Source organism: Daphnia carinata, chromosome 5 (genome assembly GCF_022539665.2).
Source record: "Daphnia carinata strain CSIRO-1 chromosome 5, CSIRO_AGI_Dcar_HiC_V3, whole genome shotgun sequence".
Lineage (NCBI taxonomy): Eukaryota > Metazoa > Arthropoda > Branchiopoda > Diplostraca > Daphniidae > Daphnia > Daphnia carinata.
In genome coordinates this window covers 7820715-7837099 of record NC_081335.1, presented here as the reverse complement: position 1 = coordinate 7837099, position 16385 = coordinate 7820715, and the positions used below count along the sequence as shown (strand labels likewise).

The following is a 16385-nucleotide window of genomic DNA, read 5'->3' as shown; positions in this document are numbered from 1 at the left end:
GCTTTGGTAAGCCATGTACGTATAATATCGCCTTATGCTTTTAGTTACAATTTATTTGCCGCATGATGTCTTTTCATCAGATAGCACATCAGAAAAGTTTTCAATTTCCGTGATTGTTCGACTGAATAGCGACATCGCGACGGAAATGATTTGCGTCCGTCGTCTTGGTGGAGGAAGCGAAAAGACTCGTGCGAAAACGCTTTTCATGCGGAGGCGCCTAATCTTTGTTTGAAATTGCAAAAAAAATTTTTAGGCAACAACAAAAATTTTAAAACAGGTTCGTATTTGATTCATTTAACGGGAAAAAGCATATTTTTCTATGGACCATAATATTACTTTACGTTAGTGCGATATGGGGAACACATCTCTAGACTATAACCTTAAAACTATGAAATGTGGGCAGTTCGTACGGCGCTAGCATTTCCGTTAGTGGACTGTAGATACAAGCATGAGTGTAAAATAAATTGTAAGCCAGGTTTGTATTTGATTCATTTAACGAACAAAAGTATGTGGTGAGTGTGTTTGTGTATAATGTTTTTGGCTATAGTTTTTTAAATGCACTGCTTTAAACCACTTACCAAAATTGTTTTGTCTTCTGATGCTGTGTGAATGCCGTATGTATTGATATGGTTTTGACTGAAAAATGCACTGTTTTAAACGTTGTACAAAAATTGCGTTCGGTATACATCATTCAGCTTTATTTGGGTTTTTAGTAGACCATCAAAATAATTTTATGTTGGATTTTCATTTTTACCACAACATGTGCAACATGAAACTTACTTTCCTGTTCAACATTTGCTTTGTTTTATGATATTAAAGAAATGACGAAACTATCTTATGTATAAATCACAGTGCTCCTTTGTCAGCATCAAATGTTTGTTCCTATATGTTACGATACGGTAGCACATTTGGATGAAAGGTGCGCTTTATTACACTTCAAGGCTACTTGGTAGCCTACATGGTATTATTATTATGTTGTACGCTGCAAAATATTTTGGACTTCCCCGCATCTGCAACTCCGCAGTGTACTCGGTGCGCAAGCAGCGTCCGCAGTTTACTACGACTCCTTCGTTACGTCAGGTTAGGCACAGTGTGTGTATTACACGTTGTTATCTGGTTTTGAACCATTTTCGCCGTTTTCTTCGAAACAACATGCCTACCATAAGTATCAATAGAGACTTGCTATTTAATGCCCTTGGAAAGTCTTATTGTAAGTTTACATGGCATCTAACTGGAAACACACAATAAATTTTAATTACTTCAACCGATTGTAATTACATTTTAGCGGAAGAAGAATTTGACGAACTCTGCTTCAAATTTGGAATAGAACTTGATGAAGTTGTAAGTTATTAATAATTATTAATTGTGCTTTCATCAAATATATAAGGAACACTTCTTTTTAAATTCCAATATATTATACTTTTGTAATTCTAGACCAGTGACAAACTGATCATTTTGAAAGAACAAGGAACTGAACGATCAGTAGGTGCTTCAGAAGAAATCATTTACAAGATTGATATTCCTGCCAACCGATATGACCTGCTGTGTTTGGAAGGGCTTGTTCAAGGTCTTCAAGTTTTTTTGGGAGAGTAAGGGAGTTGCAAACTTACAATTCATGAAACTTTTCATGCTAAATTTTAAAAATATATTAAATTAGAACTAGGTTCCCACCATTCAAACTTCTTCCATCACAGACAGTGCCTCAAAAGTTAATTGTCAAATCTTCAGTGAGTCTCGTCTTCCTAGAAATAATCCTATGTTTAATAATTGTTAAAATACTAGTATTAATTAATAACATTACTTGATTACAGACATCCTCAATTAGACCATATGCGGTTGCAGCAGTTCTGAGAAACATGCATTTTGACCAAAATACTTTTAACAGCTTTATCGACCTTCAAGATAAACTACATCAAAACTTGTGCAGAAAGCGTAGTCTGGTGGCCATAGGAACTCATGACTTGGATACAATTCAAGGGCCGTTCTACTATGAGGCGCTTTCACCTGACTCAATCAAGTTCCAACCGTTAAACCAAACGAAAGAATTTACTGCATCTCAGTTAATGGATTTATACGCGGTAAGCATAAATTATTACGTTTGTAAGTATCCTTTACAGGTGGGATTTTTGTTTTCAGACTGATAGTCATCTTCGCCATTATCTGCCAATTATTAAAGAAAGTCCCGTTTATCCAGTCATTAAGGATAGCAATGGGGTAGTTCTTTCTATGCCACCTATTATTAACGGTGAACATTCGAAAATAACCTTAAACACTAAAAATGTTTTTATTGAATGCACCGCCACCGACGTAACCAAGGTATAGCAATTTTCAGTTCATTCGATAATTAAGAAATATAATAGCTTTCCGTCTTTTGTGGTGATGTGTACATTAAATGCTTGTTCAAGGCGAGCATAGTTTTGGACACATTGGTATGCATGTTTTCTAGGTACTGCCAAAATCAGTTCACAGTGGAAATGTGCGAGATTGAGACTCCTAAGGGAGGAATCAAAAACTATCCGATTTTGAAAACACGACAAGAAAAGATCGACGTTAACAAGATAAATAGAATGGTGGGCATAAATGAGCAAGCAGATAAGGTCGCAGATCTACTTACCCGTATGTGTTTAACTGCGACGGTTGCAGAAAATGGTTGCCTTTCAGTATGAAAAATCCGAAAACGAATTGTTATTTCTTATTAATGGCCAATACTTTTGTCATAGGTAACGATTCCTCCAACTCGTCATGACATAATTCATGCTTGTGACGTTTATGAAGATGTAGCCATTGCTTTCGGATACAACAACATTGCAAAAACTTTGCCATCTACCAACACCATCGCATCACAGTTTCCCCTTAATAAACTATCGGACCAACTAAGAGAACAGCTTGCCCAAGCTGGTTTTACCGAGGCCCTCACTTTCTCGCTATGCTCAAAGGAAGATATCAGTGACAAACTGAGAAAACCTCTGAGCTCTATTCCGGCAGTTCATGTGTCCAATCCGAAAACTTTGGAATTCCAAGTTGCTCGCTCCACTTTACTGCCTGGTTTGCTCAAAACTATAGCAGCAAATAGAAAATTGCCTCTGCCGTTAAAGGTAGATTGTTGATGGTGTTAAACGAAAGTTTTGTGTCATTAACCTACTCTTGTTCATTATTTTAGTTTTTTGAAGTATCTGATGTCGTTTTAAAAGATAACGAGCGCGATGTCGGAGCGCGTAATTGTCGAAAGCTGTGCATCGTCTATTACAACAAGTCACCAGGTTTTGAATTGGTCCACGGTCTTCTAGATCGCTTAATGCAGTTGCTGGAAATTCCATTGGATCCCACTGGGACAACAGGATACTCGCTGAAATCGTGCGATGGTATATTTTCTTATAGTTGTTTCATGCTATTTTTGAAACACATGTCTAAACATTATTTGCAGACGCGACATTCTTTCCCGGCCGATGTGCGCACGTGGTTTTTGCAGGTGTAACAGTTGGAGTACTAGGAGTTTTACATCCTGAAGTTGTAACATCCTTCGATTTAAACCTTCCATGTTCCGCCTTGGAATTAAACATTGAACCGTTTTTGTGAACATTTGCGAAACAGATGGGTGACACAAAGCAAAGTTATTGTAATGCTGCTCTGTCTATGTAAATGTGTTACAGAATCAATAAGCGATATGCTGAATTACAAAAAGTATCGAATGCAATTAAACATCATGGGGTACGAATGAAAGTACGGCCGGTGATGGTTTTTTTCTCCACTGACTTTGGTTCAGGTCGGGCTCTGTTTAAGACTTTCAGAAAATCAGAAGTCTTAGCCCTCATGCGTGAATGAATGTAGGCTTTGCTACATTTTATATGGTAGTGTAGGTAGTCTCTGAACAAATGGATCAAATTGATGGTATTATCCCGGACATTCTTGTTCGTATGTCGTGGAAACAGTACTGCATTAAAAAAAGATAATTATTTTTAGCAAAGTTCAAATTTAATTTATCATTCAATACCAAAAGTAATATATCCGATATTGTCACCAACTTTAGCATCGGTGTTCTGCAGCTCTAAAGGTGGTTCGCGGTGGGAAAAAAGAACTTGTGGTGCAGTGTGCGACGCCCGACGACCTTCTCTGAGCTCTTGGAGGAAAACTTTACCCAACACAATGTCATCTTCATCACGGAAAACGGTGCTGAACACAACTGTAACTCTATCTGCTTTAGCTTCTATATACAACGTTTCTTCATCACGGTAATTGATTACTGCTCTCTTATGTCCTTCTTCGCCTATTATATATTAGTTTTATTTTACATCCTTTAACTTCCCAAAAGTTGCTTCACCATTACCTTTTTCCTGGAATTCAAAATACTTTTCAAAAACTGAAGCAAAGCAATTCCTTTTTAGCAATCCAATTTTTTTCACAATTTCTTCCCAGTTGCTAGGTATGTTTTCCAAATCCAGAACAAGTGAAATATTGTACCCTATGGAAATGGAAAGAATGTTAACAAGAAGTAACAGTCAAATCTTATTTTTTTTTTACCATCTTCTGTTTGACAAAGTAAGGTACCATACTCTCGCTTCAATAGTTCATCGGCTCCATGTTCCTGAAGATCCTTGTAGAATTTCAATGATATGCTAACCTGATAAATCATATAAGAAATCATTTCAAATACAACATACCATTTTTACAAAATAACTTACTCGAACTTTTGATTTTTCAGAGTCAGGGTTTGAAATATGGAATAGCACTCCATCAAAATCAGCAATGATTACATTAACGGAGTCCGGTTTGTTTCTGAAGAAAAACGTGAAAAAATTGTTTTATCTGGAAAAAAAAAATTTACAAAAAAACGCTTTAAAACTAATGCTAACCCTGCAAGCGAATTTCTGATTTTAACACTGAGAGTATCTTCGACTATTTTGTTGTTTATTTCAAGAAGAATCATTTTCAAACTACAAGATTTCAACTTGACAATTTCAACATAGTCGTTTTCGTTATCTGTCAAAGGTTTCCGTAGGGTGTGGGCAAATAAGGTGCCAGTTTTCAATAATATCGGATCTGAAAAGCAGTACGTAAGTAACAATCGGTCTAAGAGAAGGACTAGCGACTAGCTGAACCGGCCCCGCGTCAAATGGGTAGGTATTTGGCCGAACGGGTACTCTCGGCTAAATAATAGGATCCGACAACATGGTCTCACTACATATGTACTAAGTAGTACATAGTTGCAGATGCACTTTTTCTTATGGGGTAGATCAGAAGCGCGCTGGGCGTTAGTCAATTGTTTTTTTTTTTATATTGTCTGCTTGGAGTTTTTCCACGTGGAAGTCGCGATAAAACGTAGTTTTCCACGCGGAATTGTGGAAAAAGACACCTAAAATTGTAAATTAAATGAGAACTCATGAAATAAATTAGTTTAATTTATCTTAATTAGTTTTTAAGATTTTATATCTAAGACAGAATATTAAAATTTTTTAGACACAAACAAAATGTAAATATGTGCTTATAATTCAAATTTTTTACACTTTTTTACACTTTTTAAAATTTGAACTTGGCGCGGTAAAAAAATGGCCGCCATAATGGTTTATCAAAAACCACTTTTTCAAACGTAGTTTTTGGGGTTAAATATAGCATCTTAAAATTAATTGTTTATAACAACTTGTTCCTGGAATCACCAGCAACAAAAATATTACAATGATTTCCTGTTTTGACGAAAGTTAAGCATCAAACAATCAATGCAAAGTTTCGTCTTTTTCACACACCCCCTCCCCCTTCTAAAATTATGAAATCCTTTAATAATTATTTACAAGGAAAATAAACAGTTAAAATTGACAAATTTTGCATCAATCGATAGCTCTTATCAAGAGCTATCTAATTCTATGAAACTTATGTTAAATTTTCAGAAAAAGAAAAAGTTTAAGTGTAACATCAATTTTTTTATTTTATCGGTTGCGTCCATTAGAACCTTAGATCGAAAAACAACAAAAACACATTTTGCGTTTAAAATTTTTTCTATTTGAAAATGTTGATTACAATTACCGAAAAATGGATAGCCCTTACCAATGGCTATCGATTTATGTTTATATTTATGTTACTTATATGTTAAATCAGCGAATATCATAATTAATTTTGCTGACAAATAATTAAAAAATTGTTTCTCTTATATTCGTTTACTTCAATTATCATAACTATTGTACATATATTTGATATATATAATAGTAATATATATATTATAATTGTATGTATGTAAAATATATAAATATAATTGTACGTATGTATAAATGTATAATATATAGTAATATACTGTATATATGTGTATTTATAATAATGTAGTATTTATATACATTATCAATATTATCATAGTATTGTAAATATAAATTTATATAAACCGAATTTATATAATTCGCTTTGAAAAAATTAAGACATGCGCTACACGCATTTTTCTTTAACTGGTTTAACTTTGACGGTTTAACCATCAAAGCAACCAAACAAAGCCCTAAGGGCGGCCACACACACTTTCCCCATAAAGAAAACTGTAGGCGCGATTATGTACTAAGTAGTACATATTGCCTCGCGACCAGCCTGGGATCCGATGGGTGGATAACGCTTCTTAAGTTTTTGTGCCCACTACCTACCCGGGTTTCACGTCGTTAACACAATATCGAAACCGGTTTCATTACCGAAACGTTATTTTCAAAACTGGTTAAAATCGAATTTGTATCCGATTGCCTCGTGTTTTCCTCCAAAATTTGGCAAGTTGCTTTCATTTCCACCAAAGGGTTGCATTAAAAATTATCAGTCTAACCAACTTGTTTGCTACCATTTTTCAAGATGGTGTTGAGTATACCCGGCTTACCCATCCAAACCGGCCCAGCATATCCATTTTGGGAAGCAGGCTACCCCAACATGGTCTCAGTACATATGTACTAAGTAGTACATAGTTGCAGATGCACTTTTTCTTATGGGGTACATGATAAACGCGCAGGGCGTTAGTCAATTGTTTTTTTGGAATATTGTCTGCTTGGAGTTTTTCCACGCTGAAATGTGGAAAAAGACACGTAAAATTGTAAATTAAATGAGAACCCATAAAATAAATTTGTTTAACTTATCTTAGTTAATATTTAAGATTTTCTATCTAAGACAGAATACTGAAATTCTCTAGACACAAACAAAATGTAAATATGTACTTATAATTACAATTTTTTACACTTATTTACACTTTTTAAAATTTGAACTTGGCGCGGTAAAAAAATGGCCGCCATAATGGTTTATCAAAAACCACTTTTCAAACGTAATTTTTGGGATTAAATAATGCATCCTAAAAATAAACGTTTATAACAACTTGTTCCTGGAATCACCAGCAACAAAAATATTATAATGATTTCGTGTTTTGACGAAGGTTAAGCATCAAACAATCAATGCAAAGTTTCGTCTTTTTCACACACCCCCTCCCCTTTCTAAAATCATGAAATCCCTTAATAATTATTTATGAGGAAAATAAACAGTCAAAATTGACAAATTTTGCATCAATCGATAGCTCTTATCAAGAACTATCTAATTCTATGAAAGTTATGTTAAATTTTCAGAAAAGGAAAAGTTTAAGCGTAACATCAATTTTTTTGTTTTTATCAGTTGCGTCCATTAGAACCTTAGATCGAAAAACAACAAAAACACATTTTGCCTTTAAGATTTTTTCCCTTTGAAAATGTTAATAACAATTACACAAAAATAGATAGCCCTTACCAAGGGCTATTTACTGTAATTAATCAACTAATTATTGCAATTAATTTAGCTGACAAATAATTAAAAAAAATTTCTTTTATATTTTTTTATTTCAATTACCACACAAATTGTACATATTCATTATATAAGCAGAATAAATATATATAATATATATTATAGTATTTTATATGTATAATAGTATCGTACATATATAATAGTAATATATATAAATATCTATGTATAATTGTAACATATACATTAGTATTTATATTGTACATATTACCTCATTGGAAAAATTTACATCAACCGAATTCATGTTATTTCAAGTAATTTCATTAATTTAAAAGACATGCGCTACACGCATTATTGTTTAACTGGTTTAACTTTAGTGGTTTAACCACTAAAGCAACCAAATCAAGGCCCTAGTGGCGACAACGCACACTTTCTCCATATAGAAAACTGTAGGCGCGATTATGTACTAAGTAGTACATATTGCCTCGCGACCAGCCTGGGCTACCCGGATCGCCCATAAGCGACAATTTTTGGTGGCGATTCGCGGGTAATTTAAATACATTTCTAGGAATAGATATGTCGGGTAAGTGTGACGGGTGTGTTTTCTCGTTTTTGGCAGGGGAAGGTTTGTCGGGGTATGTCTGTTATTTTTCGGGGTAAAATATGTCGAACACCCTAGGTACTTGTGACAGTGGGTAGCACTGTCCTCATGCCTTTTTTCGATTACGCAAAATAGTCGAGAAGAGCTTACTAATGTTGTCTCGAAACGAAAAAAAAAAAACGTAATTCGTTTTGAAAGATAAAAAAGCATCGTATAACGAATAAAAAAAACATTCGCATTTTATAACAGGATCGCATATAACGAATGAAGTTTCGAAAAAAATTCGAATTTACAGTTGGGGTTATCCTTATCTAAAATGTTTGTTGGAAACATTTTGTTCAAATCACTGCAAACAATAATAGTCGGAGTTTTACAGAAAGCGCTCGCGAATTTTTCCATTGTTTGAAAAAATAAAATATCTAGTTAATAGCTATTACCGATTGTAGAGGTAGTAAATTCGACATGAAAGACAAATTAACATCTATACTATATAAAAAAACAAGGGAATTGGAGGTGGAGCCTGCTGTGCACATGCTGTGATTGGCTGGCGCCAAATCCGCCGTCTGCTTGGTGGGATGGGGTTGTGGAAAACTAAACTGCGGGTAAAATTGCGGAATCGGGTAATTTTCCAGTCTACGGGCTTGGCGGTCAACGACACGTAAGCTGACGGGCAGGGCGTTTTATTATTATTATTCTAATTAATTTTATTAATTTTATTAGTTTTATTTATTATTTTTATTGGCCACTACGGCAGGCGTTTTGGCGGGCAGAGAGGGGGTCGACGGGCAACAACGGCGGGTTTGTTGGGAAGCAAAGTGGGTTGAAGGACAGAGGCAAGAAATAAGTGGACAGGCAACTAAAGCGGGTATTTTGACGGGCAGAGACTGTACAATAGGACGGATAAATGCAATTTTTTAGTCTACGGGCTTGGTTTAAAACGGGTGGGCGCTACAATAGGTAAGCGGACGGGCAGAGACTGTACGGTTGGAGACGGGCAACTACAGCGGGTTTTTTGGTGGGCAAGGGGGGTTGACGGGCAGAGACTATTCGAGAAAAGACGAGCAGAGGGAAAAAGTGGATGGACGGCAACTACAGCGGGCGTTTTCTGGGCTGAGACTGTGAGGGAAAGACGGGCAAAAGCAAATGAAAAGGTCAATGGGCCACTATAGTAGTCGTTTTGGCGGGCAGCGAGTGAGGTGACGGGCAGAATAGGGGTCGACGGGCAGCGAGTGGGGTGACGGGCAGCGTGTGAGTCGACGAGTAGAGAAAGGGCCCACGGCAGCGAGAGGGTCGATTGGAAGAGAGAGGGCAAACGGGCAGTGAGGGGGCCGACGGGCAGAAAGGGCGCCGACGGGCAGCGAGGGAGTCGACGGACAGCGAGTAGATCGACGGGCAGCGAGTGGGTCGACAGGCAGCGAGTGGGTCAACGGGCAGAGAGGGGGCCGACGGGCAGTGAGGGGGCCGACGGGCCGAGAGTGGGTCGACGGGCCGAGAGTGGGCCGACGGGCAGAGAGTGGGTCGACGGGCAACAACAGTGAATTTCTTGGTGGGCAAAGTGGGTTGACGGGCAGAGACTTTACGAGGGAAGGCGGGCAGAGGAAAAAAGTGAGTGAAGGGCCAATTATAGCGGGCGTTTGACGGGCGGCGACTGGACAAAAGGACGGGCAAATGGAAAAAATGTAGGTGGACCTCTAAAGCAGGCGTTTTGGCGGGCAGAGAGAGGGTTAACGGGCAGAGAGTGGGTTGACGGGCAGAGAGTGGTTTGACGGACAGAGAGGGGGTCGACGGGCAACTTCAGCTGGTATCTTGACGGGCAGAGAAAGTGAGGGGGTGGACGGGCAAAATCAATGAGTGGGTTGGCGGGTAAGACAGGGGAACCCTTGATTGCGAAAAAAATTAGAAGTAGACGGCGAAAAAACGGAGTGGAATCATTTTCTCGGAAACAGCGTAAGGATACGCTAGCGCCACCTATACCCCGGCCTTGGACGGGCCAACGTTACTAGTTCACTTTATATACTGTAGGAAATGTGACATATAGTCATCATTGATGGGTAATTGCATCCGCTACGGACTACGCCATGCTCGGACATTGCCATTTTGCTAATTTAACAAATCCTTGGCTTGGACCTGCTAGGAGTTTGGACCAATAGAATAATTTGGCAACTTCGTACTTTCTGAGTAGCATACCGCTTGTTAGTCCGTCATTGGTAGTTCTTGGTCAGTCGAGGTACGTTTTCTGATCTGGAAAGGTAAAATTTTTTTTCGTTTATTGAAAGTGGTACATTTTAAAAGAATTAAAGTCAGCTTTAATTGTTATTGAAAATCCAATTTACCCTTTGAATTTTTATTTAGGATAGCAACATGGGAGTCCGAGTGGAAACCATTTCGCCTGGTGACGGTAAGTCGCAAAGCTTTCTATACCGGAATGTATTGGTGAACTCAAAATTTTTTCACTGTTGTCATTGCTCTTAGCCCGAATGGTTGGAGAATTTTCTTTCTTTTTATTTTATTCATGCATATTCCTATACTTATGGTTTTGAATGTTAAATTATTTTAAGGGTCAACATTCCCCAAGACTGGCCAAACTGTAGTTGTTCACTACACAGGTAATGAATTTTTTCCTAAATTCGTCACCATTATTTTCATAATTTACTGTGTAGGTACTCTGCAGGATGGAAGTAAATTTGATTCTTCCAGAGACCGTGGCGCTCCTTTTAAATTTAAAATTGGCAAAGGAGAAGTTATCAAAGGATGGGATCAAGGAGTAGCACAGGTTTACCACAAAGCACACCTATTTAAAAATATTGCTTACAGTTTCTTTTCCCTAAGATGAGTGTTGGTCAGAGAGCTCGTTTGATTTGTTCTCCAGACTATGGTATAGTTAATTATCAAAATGTCTCCTGCATTTTTATAACTTTATTTCTTATAGCTTATGGTTCTCGTGGCCACCCAGGAATTATACCACCCAATGCTACACTTATCTTTGATGTGGAGCTATTAAGAGTTGAACCATGAGCAAACTCATTTTTACAATTGTGTGATTATTAGCCTAAATCAGTATTTAACCTATCAGTGTGAAGGTTGTGTGCTGTTTTCAAAACTGTGTGTGAGGCTTAATCTAGACACAATAAACTTGAAAATCAATGTTTGTGTTTTCATGTATTGGATAATAATAATCTAACTAATAGGTCTTCCACATAAATCAAATTGTTGATTATTTTCATCAGCTTTAGTAGATCCAACGCTCGAATCGCTGTCACTTGACTCTTCGTAATATCCAATCCCAGGAAGTATTGCAATACATTTCAAATTATTGCTAGGCAATATTTCAACATCAACTGAAGTATCTAAAAATTTTAAATTAAATTTGTTACAATAGTCTAAGTGCTTAATAAAATAAAATTTTACGACTAGACCAGGAGTGTCGCACCTTGTAATAATTCAAAATTATTTAATTGAATGTGTTTAGAAGACTCATAATCAACATGTACAGAAATAATCTTACAGTAATAACTAATCATTATGACAGTCGGCCTATAACCTTCCAGTGCACTGAACCAAATATCAGGATAGACTACCATAAAAAATTATAACTGACTAACCTGTTTTTTGCTTTTTTGAAATGTCTGCTTCAGGAGTACTTGTCACATTTTTCCTCTTCACCACACAAGCATTTAATTTACTTTTTTGGCTTTCTTTTGATACACCAATGGATGGCAATACAGAGTGTCCAGATCTTGTTGGTATCACAGTCACTGAATTTGATTTCATTCCAGTTCTTAGTCTTTCTTCATTTTCTTTAGCAACAGCTTTCCTATATTCCTCCAACTCATCTCTTTCCTCTTGAAGAATTCTTGATTCTTCTGCTAATTTTGTCTTATCAACAAAGTCCAAGAAACCTGCTTCATCATCATCTAAGCCTCGAACCAAGTTCTCTAAAAACATTCAGATTAATATGTTGAACATCATATGATTTCTGTCAATACTCTATTTAAACAATGATGTCATCCTATACTTAGTTTATGTGCTTCATCCCAGTCAGCTTGTTTTTTATCCTTCTGCTCTTTAAGCCTATAAATTGAAACAAAAGATGGGTTATTTTAAGCTATCATTTTAATGCCAAGAAAACTATCCTATACCTATCATATAAGGATCTTGAATCATATTCTTCTTCAGGGGCCTCTATGAAGGCAAAGGAGACAAAACAATTTGTAATATTATTAGCACATATTGACAGGTACAGCACAGAAAAAGCTTCAATATAAAAACTTCAAACTATTCCCATCATTGTTTGGTTTAGTTTTAAAATTAAAATTTTTCAAAACAAACTGAATCTATATATTTAAGAACTATTAGAACCAAAAAAGCACCTCAGAATTTTACTATGTCTTATTCCATAAACCTTTTAACTACTGTCAAGTTCTGAAATTTTCTTAAGAATTTGTAGAAGAAAGAAGTTAATGCAATTGTGGGGTGCCATACCACGTGGATCTTCGGGTTTTCTAACCTTTTCCCACTCTTCTTGCCTTAGCCTATACGATAAATTTAAAGTGTAAAGCAATATTTAAAAAAATACGATTTAATTTCCGTTTTGCATTAATGTTTGGGTACCTTCTTTTTTCTTCGAGCTTACTTTCGGAAATGAAACCACTACTCATTTCAAGTTACTCTTTTGCACTATGCGACAAATACAATTACTTAATCTAAGAATATGAAACTATGCATGAAACGGAAGCGATTAAGCGAACAACGAGACAGAAGATTTCAACGATAAACACAAAACAACAGAAATCCTCCAATCATTGGTGTGTGAATATGTATATCTGTATCCCACCGTCTAGCAGTCTACTGTCCCAGTTCCATTTTCCAGCAACAATAAAAACAAAAGACGAACGACGAGCGTATTGGCAGTTAGAGGCGCATTGATCTCAACAGCATTTTGCTTAGCTCATTGCCAGAACTTAAATGTTGTAGCCTTGGCTTGGCATTCGATGGACAGTAAAGCAACTTGATACTGGTTTTTTTTGGAAGTCTCAAAGAAATTTGCAAAATTTCAGAATCGAAAGTAGTAAAAGCCAATTTCGAAATGACGACTCAGCCAAGTCATAGCAGAAAACGCGTTTGCTATTATTACGACAGTAAGTATTTTTAAACATATTTGCACCTATTGTTGATGCCGCGTGCCTTATTGGCGGCGTTCTTTTGAAAATGCGTTTGCATAGATGGATGTTCTTTGTTTTAATGTGCATACTTTGTTTTTGAATTTGCTTATCAACTTGAGAGCTGATCGATTTTCTCTTTAAATTTTGGGTTGCACCAAAAGCAAGAGCGTCTGCCTACAGAAAACTTTTGGCGAGTAGGACGTCATTTATACGAGCCTATCTTTGACAAGTATCCTTAATTACGTAAAAACGTAATAGTAAAAAAACAAAACATGGGACCTGTTCTTTACATGCCAACAATTGCTTAGTAATATGTATATATGTATATATATATAAGTATATCTAAAAATGTAAAATCTTCACTGTGCTTAATTGATGTCATACCTCATACTTGTTAGGGGATAGGTAGTGTGTGTTTGACTTTGCTGACTAAAATATTTATTGCTTTTTTTTTGTTTCTTTTTGTTCTTTCCAGGTGATATTGGAAATTTTTATTATGGGCAGGTAGGACTGATAGCCTTGTTTGGCCATTTTATATTTTCTTAATTTTTTTTTTTTCTAGGGGCACCCAATGAAACCTCATCGCATACGCATGACTCACAATCTACTTTTGAACTATGGTCTATACAGGAAAATGGAGATATATGTAATATTAACAATTAAATTTTTTAGTAATTAAAATATAATTACCATAACAATGAATACTTCTCTAGCGACCTCACAAAGCCACTGCTGAAGAAATGACCAAATTTCACAGTGATGATTATATTAGGTTTTTACGGAGCATCAGACCTGATAACATGACTGAATACAATAAGCAAATGCAGCGATGTAAAACTTATTTCATAATGAATTAGTTTCTGCAATGTGTCATGATAATATGTGTTTGTATTGTTTTCAGTCAACGTTGGTGAAGACTGTCCTGTTTTTGATGGACTCTATGAATTTTGCCAGTTGTCTGCTGGAGGTTCTGTTGCTGGGGCTGTCAAGCTCAATAAACAAGCAACTGAGATAGCAGTAAATTGGGCTGGAGGATTACATCATGCAAAAAAATCTGAGGCTTCAGGTTTTTGTTATGTAAGTGATTAGTGTTGTGACCATAATTTGCTTTCTTTCCTTCAATAATTGAATTATTAAATGGGTGTGCTTGTGCAGGTGAATGACATAGTGCTAGCGATTCTCGAGTTACTTAAGTACCATCAACGTGTCTTGTACATTGACATTGATATTCATCATGGTGATGGAGTGGAAGAAGCATTTTACACTACCGACCGTGTAATGACGGTTTCGTTCCATAAATATGGTGAATACTTCCCTGGAACTGGAGATCTCAGGGTAAATGACTTGATGTTTATTGTAAGCCAGAGCAAACTAATCTGCTTTTATCTGTAGGATATTGGTGCAGGCAAAGGAAAATACTATGCTGTCAATTTTCCATTAAGAGATGGTATAGATGACGAGAGTTATGAACAGATTTTTGTGCCTATTATGTCAAAAGTGATGGAAACTTATCAACCGAGTGCGGTTGTATTACAATGCGGCGCCGATAGCTTGTCTGGGGATCGTCTAGGGTGCTTTAACCTTACTTTGAAAGGTTTGTATTGTAAAATATCTAGCCTAATTTGCTTAGTCATCATGTTTCTATTTGTGTTTAGGTCATGCAAAATGTGTTGACTTTGTTAAAAAGCATAACTTACCTTTACTTCTGCTCGGAGGCGGTGGCTATACTATCCGTAATGTTGCACGTTGTTGGACGTACGAGACTGCGGTGGCATTAGGAAACGATATTGCAAATGAACTTCCGTACAATGATTATTTCGAATATTTTGGCCCGGATTTTAAACTGCACATCAGTCCGTCGAACATGGCAAATCAAAATACTCCCGAATACTTGGATAAAATCAAGTAAGCTGCTCAGAATTTCTCTATCCGGCGAAGTTCTAGTTTTTTAAATGCTTGCTTCGTTATCCTTAGAACCCGTCTTTTCGAGAACCTCCGTATGCTGCCACATGCTCCGGGTGTTCAAATGCAAGGTAACAACAATTTCAACCTTTATCGGGGACCCTTGGGTAAGCCGAAATTTTTATTTACTTGCTTGTTTTTCCTCCAGCTATTCCTGAAGATGCCATAAACGAAGATTCGGACGAAGAAGACAAATCAAATCCAGATGAGCGAATATCTATACGAGCGTCTGATAAAAGAATCGCGCCTGACAATGAGTACAGTGATTCAGAAGACGAAGGTGATTCTCGTCGAGATCAGAGGTAAACATAGTCACAGAAATTCATTCGTATTTTTACTAATTTGGGTGTTGACCCTTGATATACCATTCCCACAGATCGTTCAAAGGGGCCAATCGTAAAAGACCAAGAACCGAAACTGCCGAAGGGGTTGCGGAAGCAAAAAAAGAGGAAAAAGATGAAAAGGAAGTGAATGGCGAAAATAAAGAAAGCACACCGAAAGAAAACACAAAAGATGTAGACAAAAAAAGTGAAGCTCCCCTCAAGTCCAGTGGTGAATCTTCTAGTGAAGGGAGTAGTGCTTTGTCTACCGCGAATGAAATGAAAGGTTAGTTTAGTACTGCCTGTGTCTTGTTTCACGTGTTCCCTATTTCATACGTGAAATTCTTATTTTCAGAACCCGAAGAAGATAAATCTGTGTCGCGTGAATCAAGTTCTCCTGCAGCCCCAGTAAGTGCGGACAGTAGTAAAGGAGAAAAGGCTTGAATCTATCATAATGGGTTTTATTTCCTTTTTATTTTATTTGAAATGGCAATTGTTCGATGTTGTTCATTTATCTTCCAAACCACTACCTGTACCACTCTTAATTAGAATGTAAAATCTGGTTCCCATAACTTCAATAATGCCCCCACGCGTTTGCGGCCATCAGTACATTTTTACTAAGTTCTTTAT

At 36.7% G+C, this 16385-nt stretch overlaps 5 protein-coding genes across 5 annotated transcripts; 3 read left to right on the top strand and 2 right to left on the bottom strand.

Annotated features, from left to right (window-relative positions):
* The first annotated feature begins 1072 nt into the window (after positions 1 to 1072).
* Positions 1073 to 3620, top strand: LOC130702992 (phenylalanine--tRNA ligase beta subunit-like). Its single transcript, XM_057524617.2, has 10 exons — positions 1073 to 1210; positions 1286 to 1341; positions 1435 to 1589; positions 1658 to 1727; positions 1812 to 2078; positions 2137 to 2316; positions 2406 to 2660; positions 2721 to 3095; positions 3161 to 3362; positions 3425 to 3620. Exons 1-10 carry the CDS (start codon positions 1153 to 1155, stop codon positions 3574 to 3576), a joined length of 1770 nt encoding a protein of 589 aa, XP_057380600.1. The 5' UTR covers positions 1073 to 1152; the 3' UTR covers positions 3577 to 3620.
* On the bottom strand, positions 3599 to 5009 carry LOC130702995 (actin-related protein 2/3 complex subunit 2-like). Its single transcript, XM_057524619.2, has 6 exons — positions 4851 to 5009; positions 4680 to 4773; positions 4519 to 4618; positions 4325 to 4459; positions 3992 to 4264; positions 3599 to 3931 (listed from the first exon to the last, which is right to left on the bottom strand). Exons 1-6 carry the CDS (start codon positions 4922 to 4924, stop codon positions 3702 to 3704), a joined length of 906 nt encoding a protein of 301 aa, XP_057380602.1. The 5' UTR covers positions 4925 to 5009; the 3' UTR covers positions 3599 to 3701.
* A 5456-nt stretch (positions 5010 to 10465) lies between these two features.
* On the top strand, positions 10466 to 11456 carry LOC130702834 (peptidyl-prolyl cis-trans isomerase Fkbp12-like). The gene is made up of 6 exons (XM_057524449.2): positions 10466 to 10560; positions 10664 to 10709; positions 10870 to 10917; positions 10972 to 11084; positions 11141 to 11186; positions 11241 to 11456. Exons 2-6 carry the CDS (start codon positions 10673 to 10675, stop codon positions 11324 to 11326), a joined length of 330 nt encoding a protein of 109 aa, XP_057380432.1. The 5' UTR covers positions 10466 to 10560; positions 10664 to 10672; the 3' UTR covers positions 11327 to 11456.
* On the bottom strand, positions 11454 to 13161 carry LOC130702827 (PSME3-interacting protein-like). Its single transcript, XM_057524440.2, has 6 exons — positions 12923 to 13161; positions 12794 to 12843; positions 12451 to 12493; positions 12327 to 12382; positions 11914 to 12246; positions 11454 to 11658 (listed from the first exon to the last, which is right to left on the bottom strand). The coding sequence occupies exons 1-6, from the start codon at positions 12967 to 12969 to the stop codon at positions 11489 to 11491; spliced, it is 699 nt and encodes a 232-aa protein (XP_057380423.1). The 5' UTR covers positions 12970 to 13161; the 3' UTR covers positions 11454 to 11488.
* Positions 13162 to 13261: 100 nt separating this feature from the next.
* LOC130702821 (histone deacetylase 1-like) lies at positions 13262 to 16384 on the top strand. The gene is made up of 12 exons (XM_057524433.2): positions 13262 to 13449; positions 13949 to 13977; positions 14036 to 14119; positions 14187 to 14304; positions 14375 to 14550; positions 14629 to 14808; positions 14866 to 15067; positions 15129 to 15378; positions 15448 to 15506; positions 15584 to 15737; positions 15812 to 16041; positions 16111 to 16384. Exons 1-12 carry the CDS (start codon positions 13398 to 13400, stop codon positions 16197 to 16199), a joined length of 1623 nt encoding a protein of 540 aa, XP_057380416.1. The 5' UTR covers positions 13262 to 13397; the 3' UTR covers positions 16200 to 16384.
* The last annotated feature ends 1 nt before the right edge of the window (position 16385 follows it).

Coding starts and splice junctions, on each gene's coding strand:
- LOC130702992 (XM_057524617.2), top strand. CDS start 1,153: ATGCCTACCATAAGTATCAATAGAGACTTGCTATTTAATGCCCTTGGA. Junction 1,342..1,434: donor GAATAGAACTTGATGAAGTT/GTAAGTTATTAA, acceptor TTGTAATTCTAG/ACCAGTGACAAACTGATCAT. Junction 1,728..1,811: donor AGTTAATTGTCAAATCTTCA/GTGAGTCTCGTC, acceptor ACTTGATTACAG/ACATCCTCAATTAGACCATA.
- LOC130702995 (XM_057524619.2), bottom strand. CDS start 4,924: ATGATTCTTCTTGAAATAAACAACAAAATAGTCGAAGATACTCTCAGT. Junction 4,460..4,518: donor ACTTTGTCAAACAGAAGATG/GTAAAAAAAAAA, acceptor CCATTTCCATAG/GGTACAATATTTCACTTGTT. Junction 4,265..4,324: donor TTTTGAATTCCAGGAAAAAG/GTAATGGTGAAG, acceptor AATATATAATAG/GCGAAGAAGGACATAAGAGA.
- LOC130702834 (XM_057524449.2), top strand. CDS start 10,673: ATGGGAGTCCGAGTGGAAACCATTTCGCCTGGTGACG. Junction 11,085..11,140: donor GGGATCAAGGAGTAGCACAG/GTTTACCACAAA, acceptor CTTTTCCCTAAG/ATGAGTGTTGGTCAGAGAGC. Junction 11,187..11,240: donor GATTTGTTCTCCAGACTATG/GTATAGTTAATT, acceptor TATTTCTTATAG/CTTATGGTTCTCGTGGCCAC.
- LOC130702827 (XM_057524440.2), bottom strand. CDS start 12,969: ATGAGTAGTGGTTTCATTTCCGAAAGTAAGCTCGAAGAAAAAAGAAG. Junction 12,844..12,922: donor AAGCTCGAAGAAAAAAGAAG/GTACCCAAACAT, acceptor TTTATCGTATAG/GCTAAGGCAAGAAGAGTGGG. Junction 12,383..12,450: donor TCAAGATCCTTATATGATAG/GTATAGGATAGT, acceptor TTCAATTTATAG/GCTTAAAGAGCAGAAGGATA.
- LOC130702821 (XM_057524433.2), top strand. CDS start 13,398: ATGACGACTCAGCCAAGTCATAGCAGAAAACGCGTTTGCTATTATTAC. Junction 15,379..15,447: donor GAATACTTGGATAAAATCAA/GTAAGCTGCTCA, acceptor CGTTATCCTTAG/AACCCGTCTTTTCGAGAACC. Junction 15,738..15,811: donor GATTCTCGTCGAGATCAGAG/GTAAACATAGTC, acceptor CCATTCCCACAG/ATCGTTCAAAGGGGCCAATC.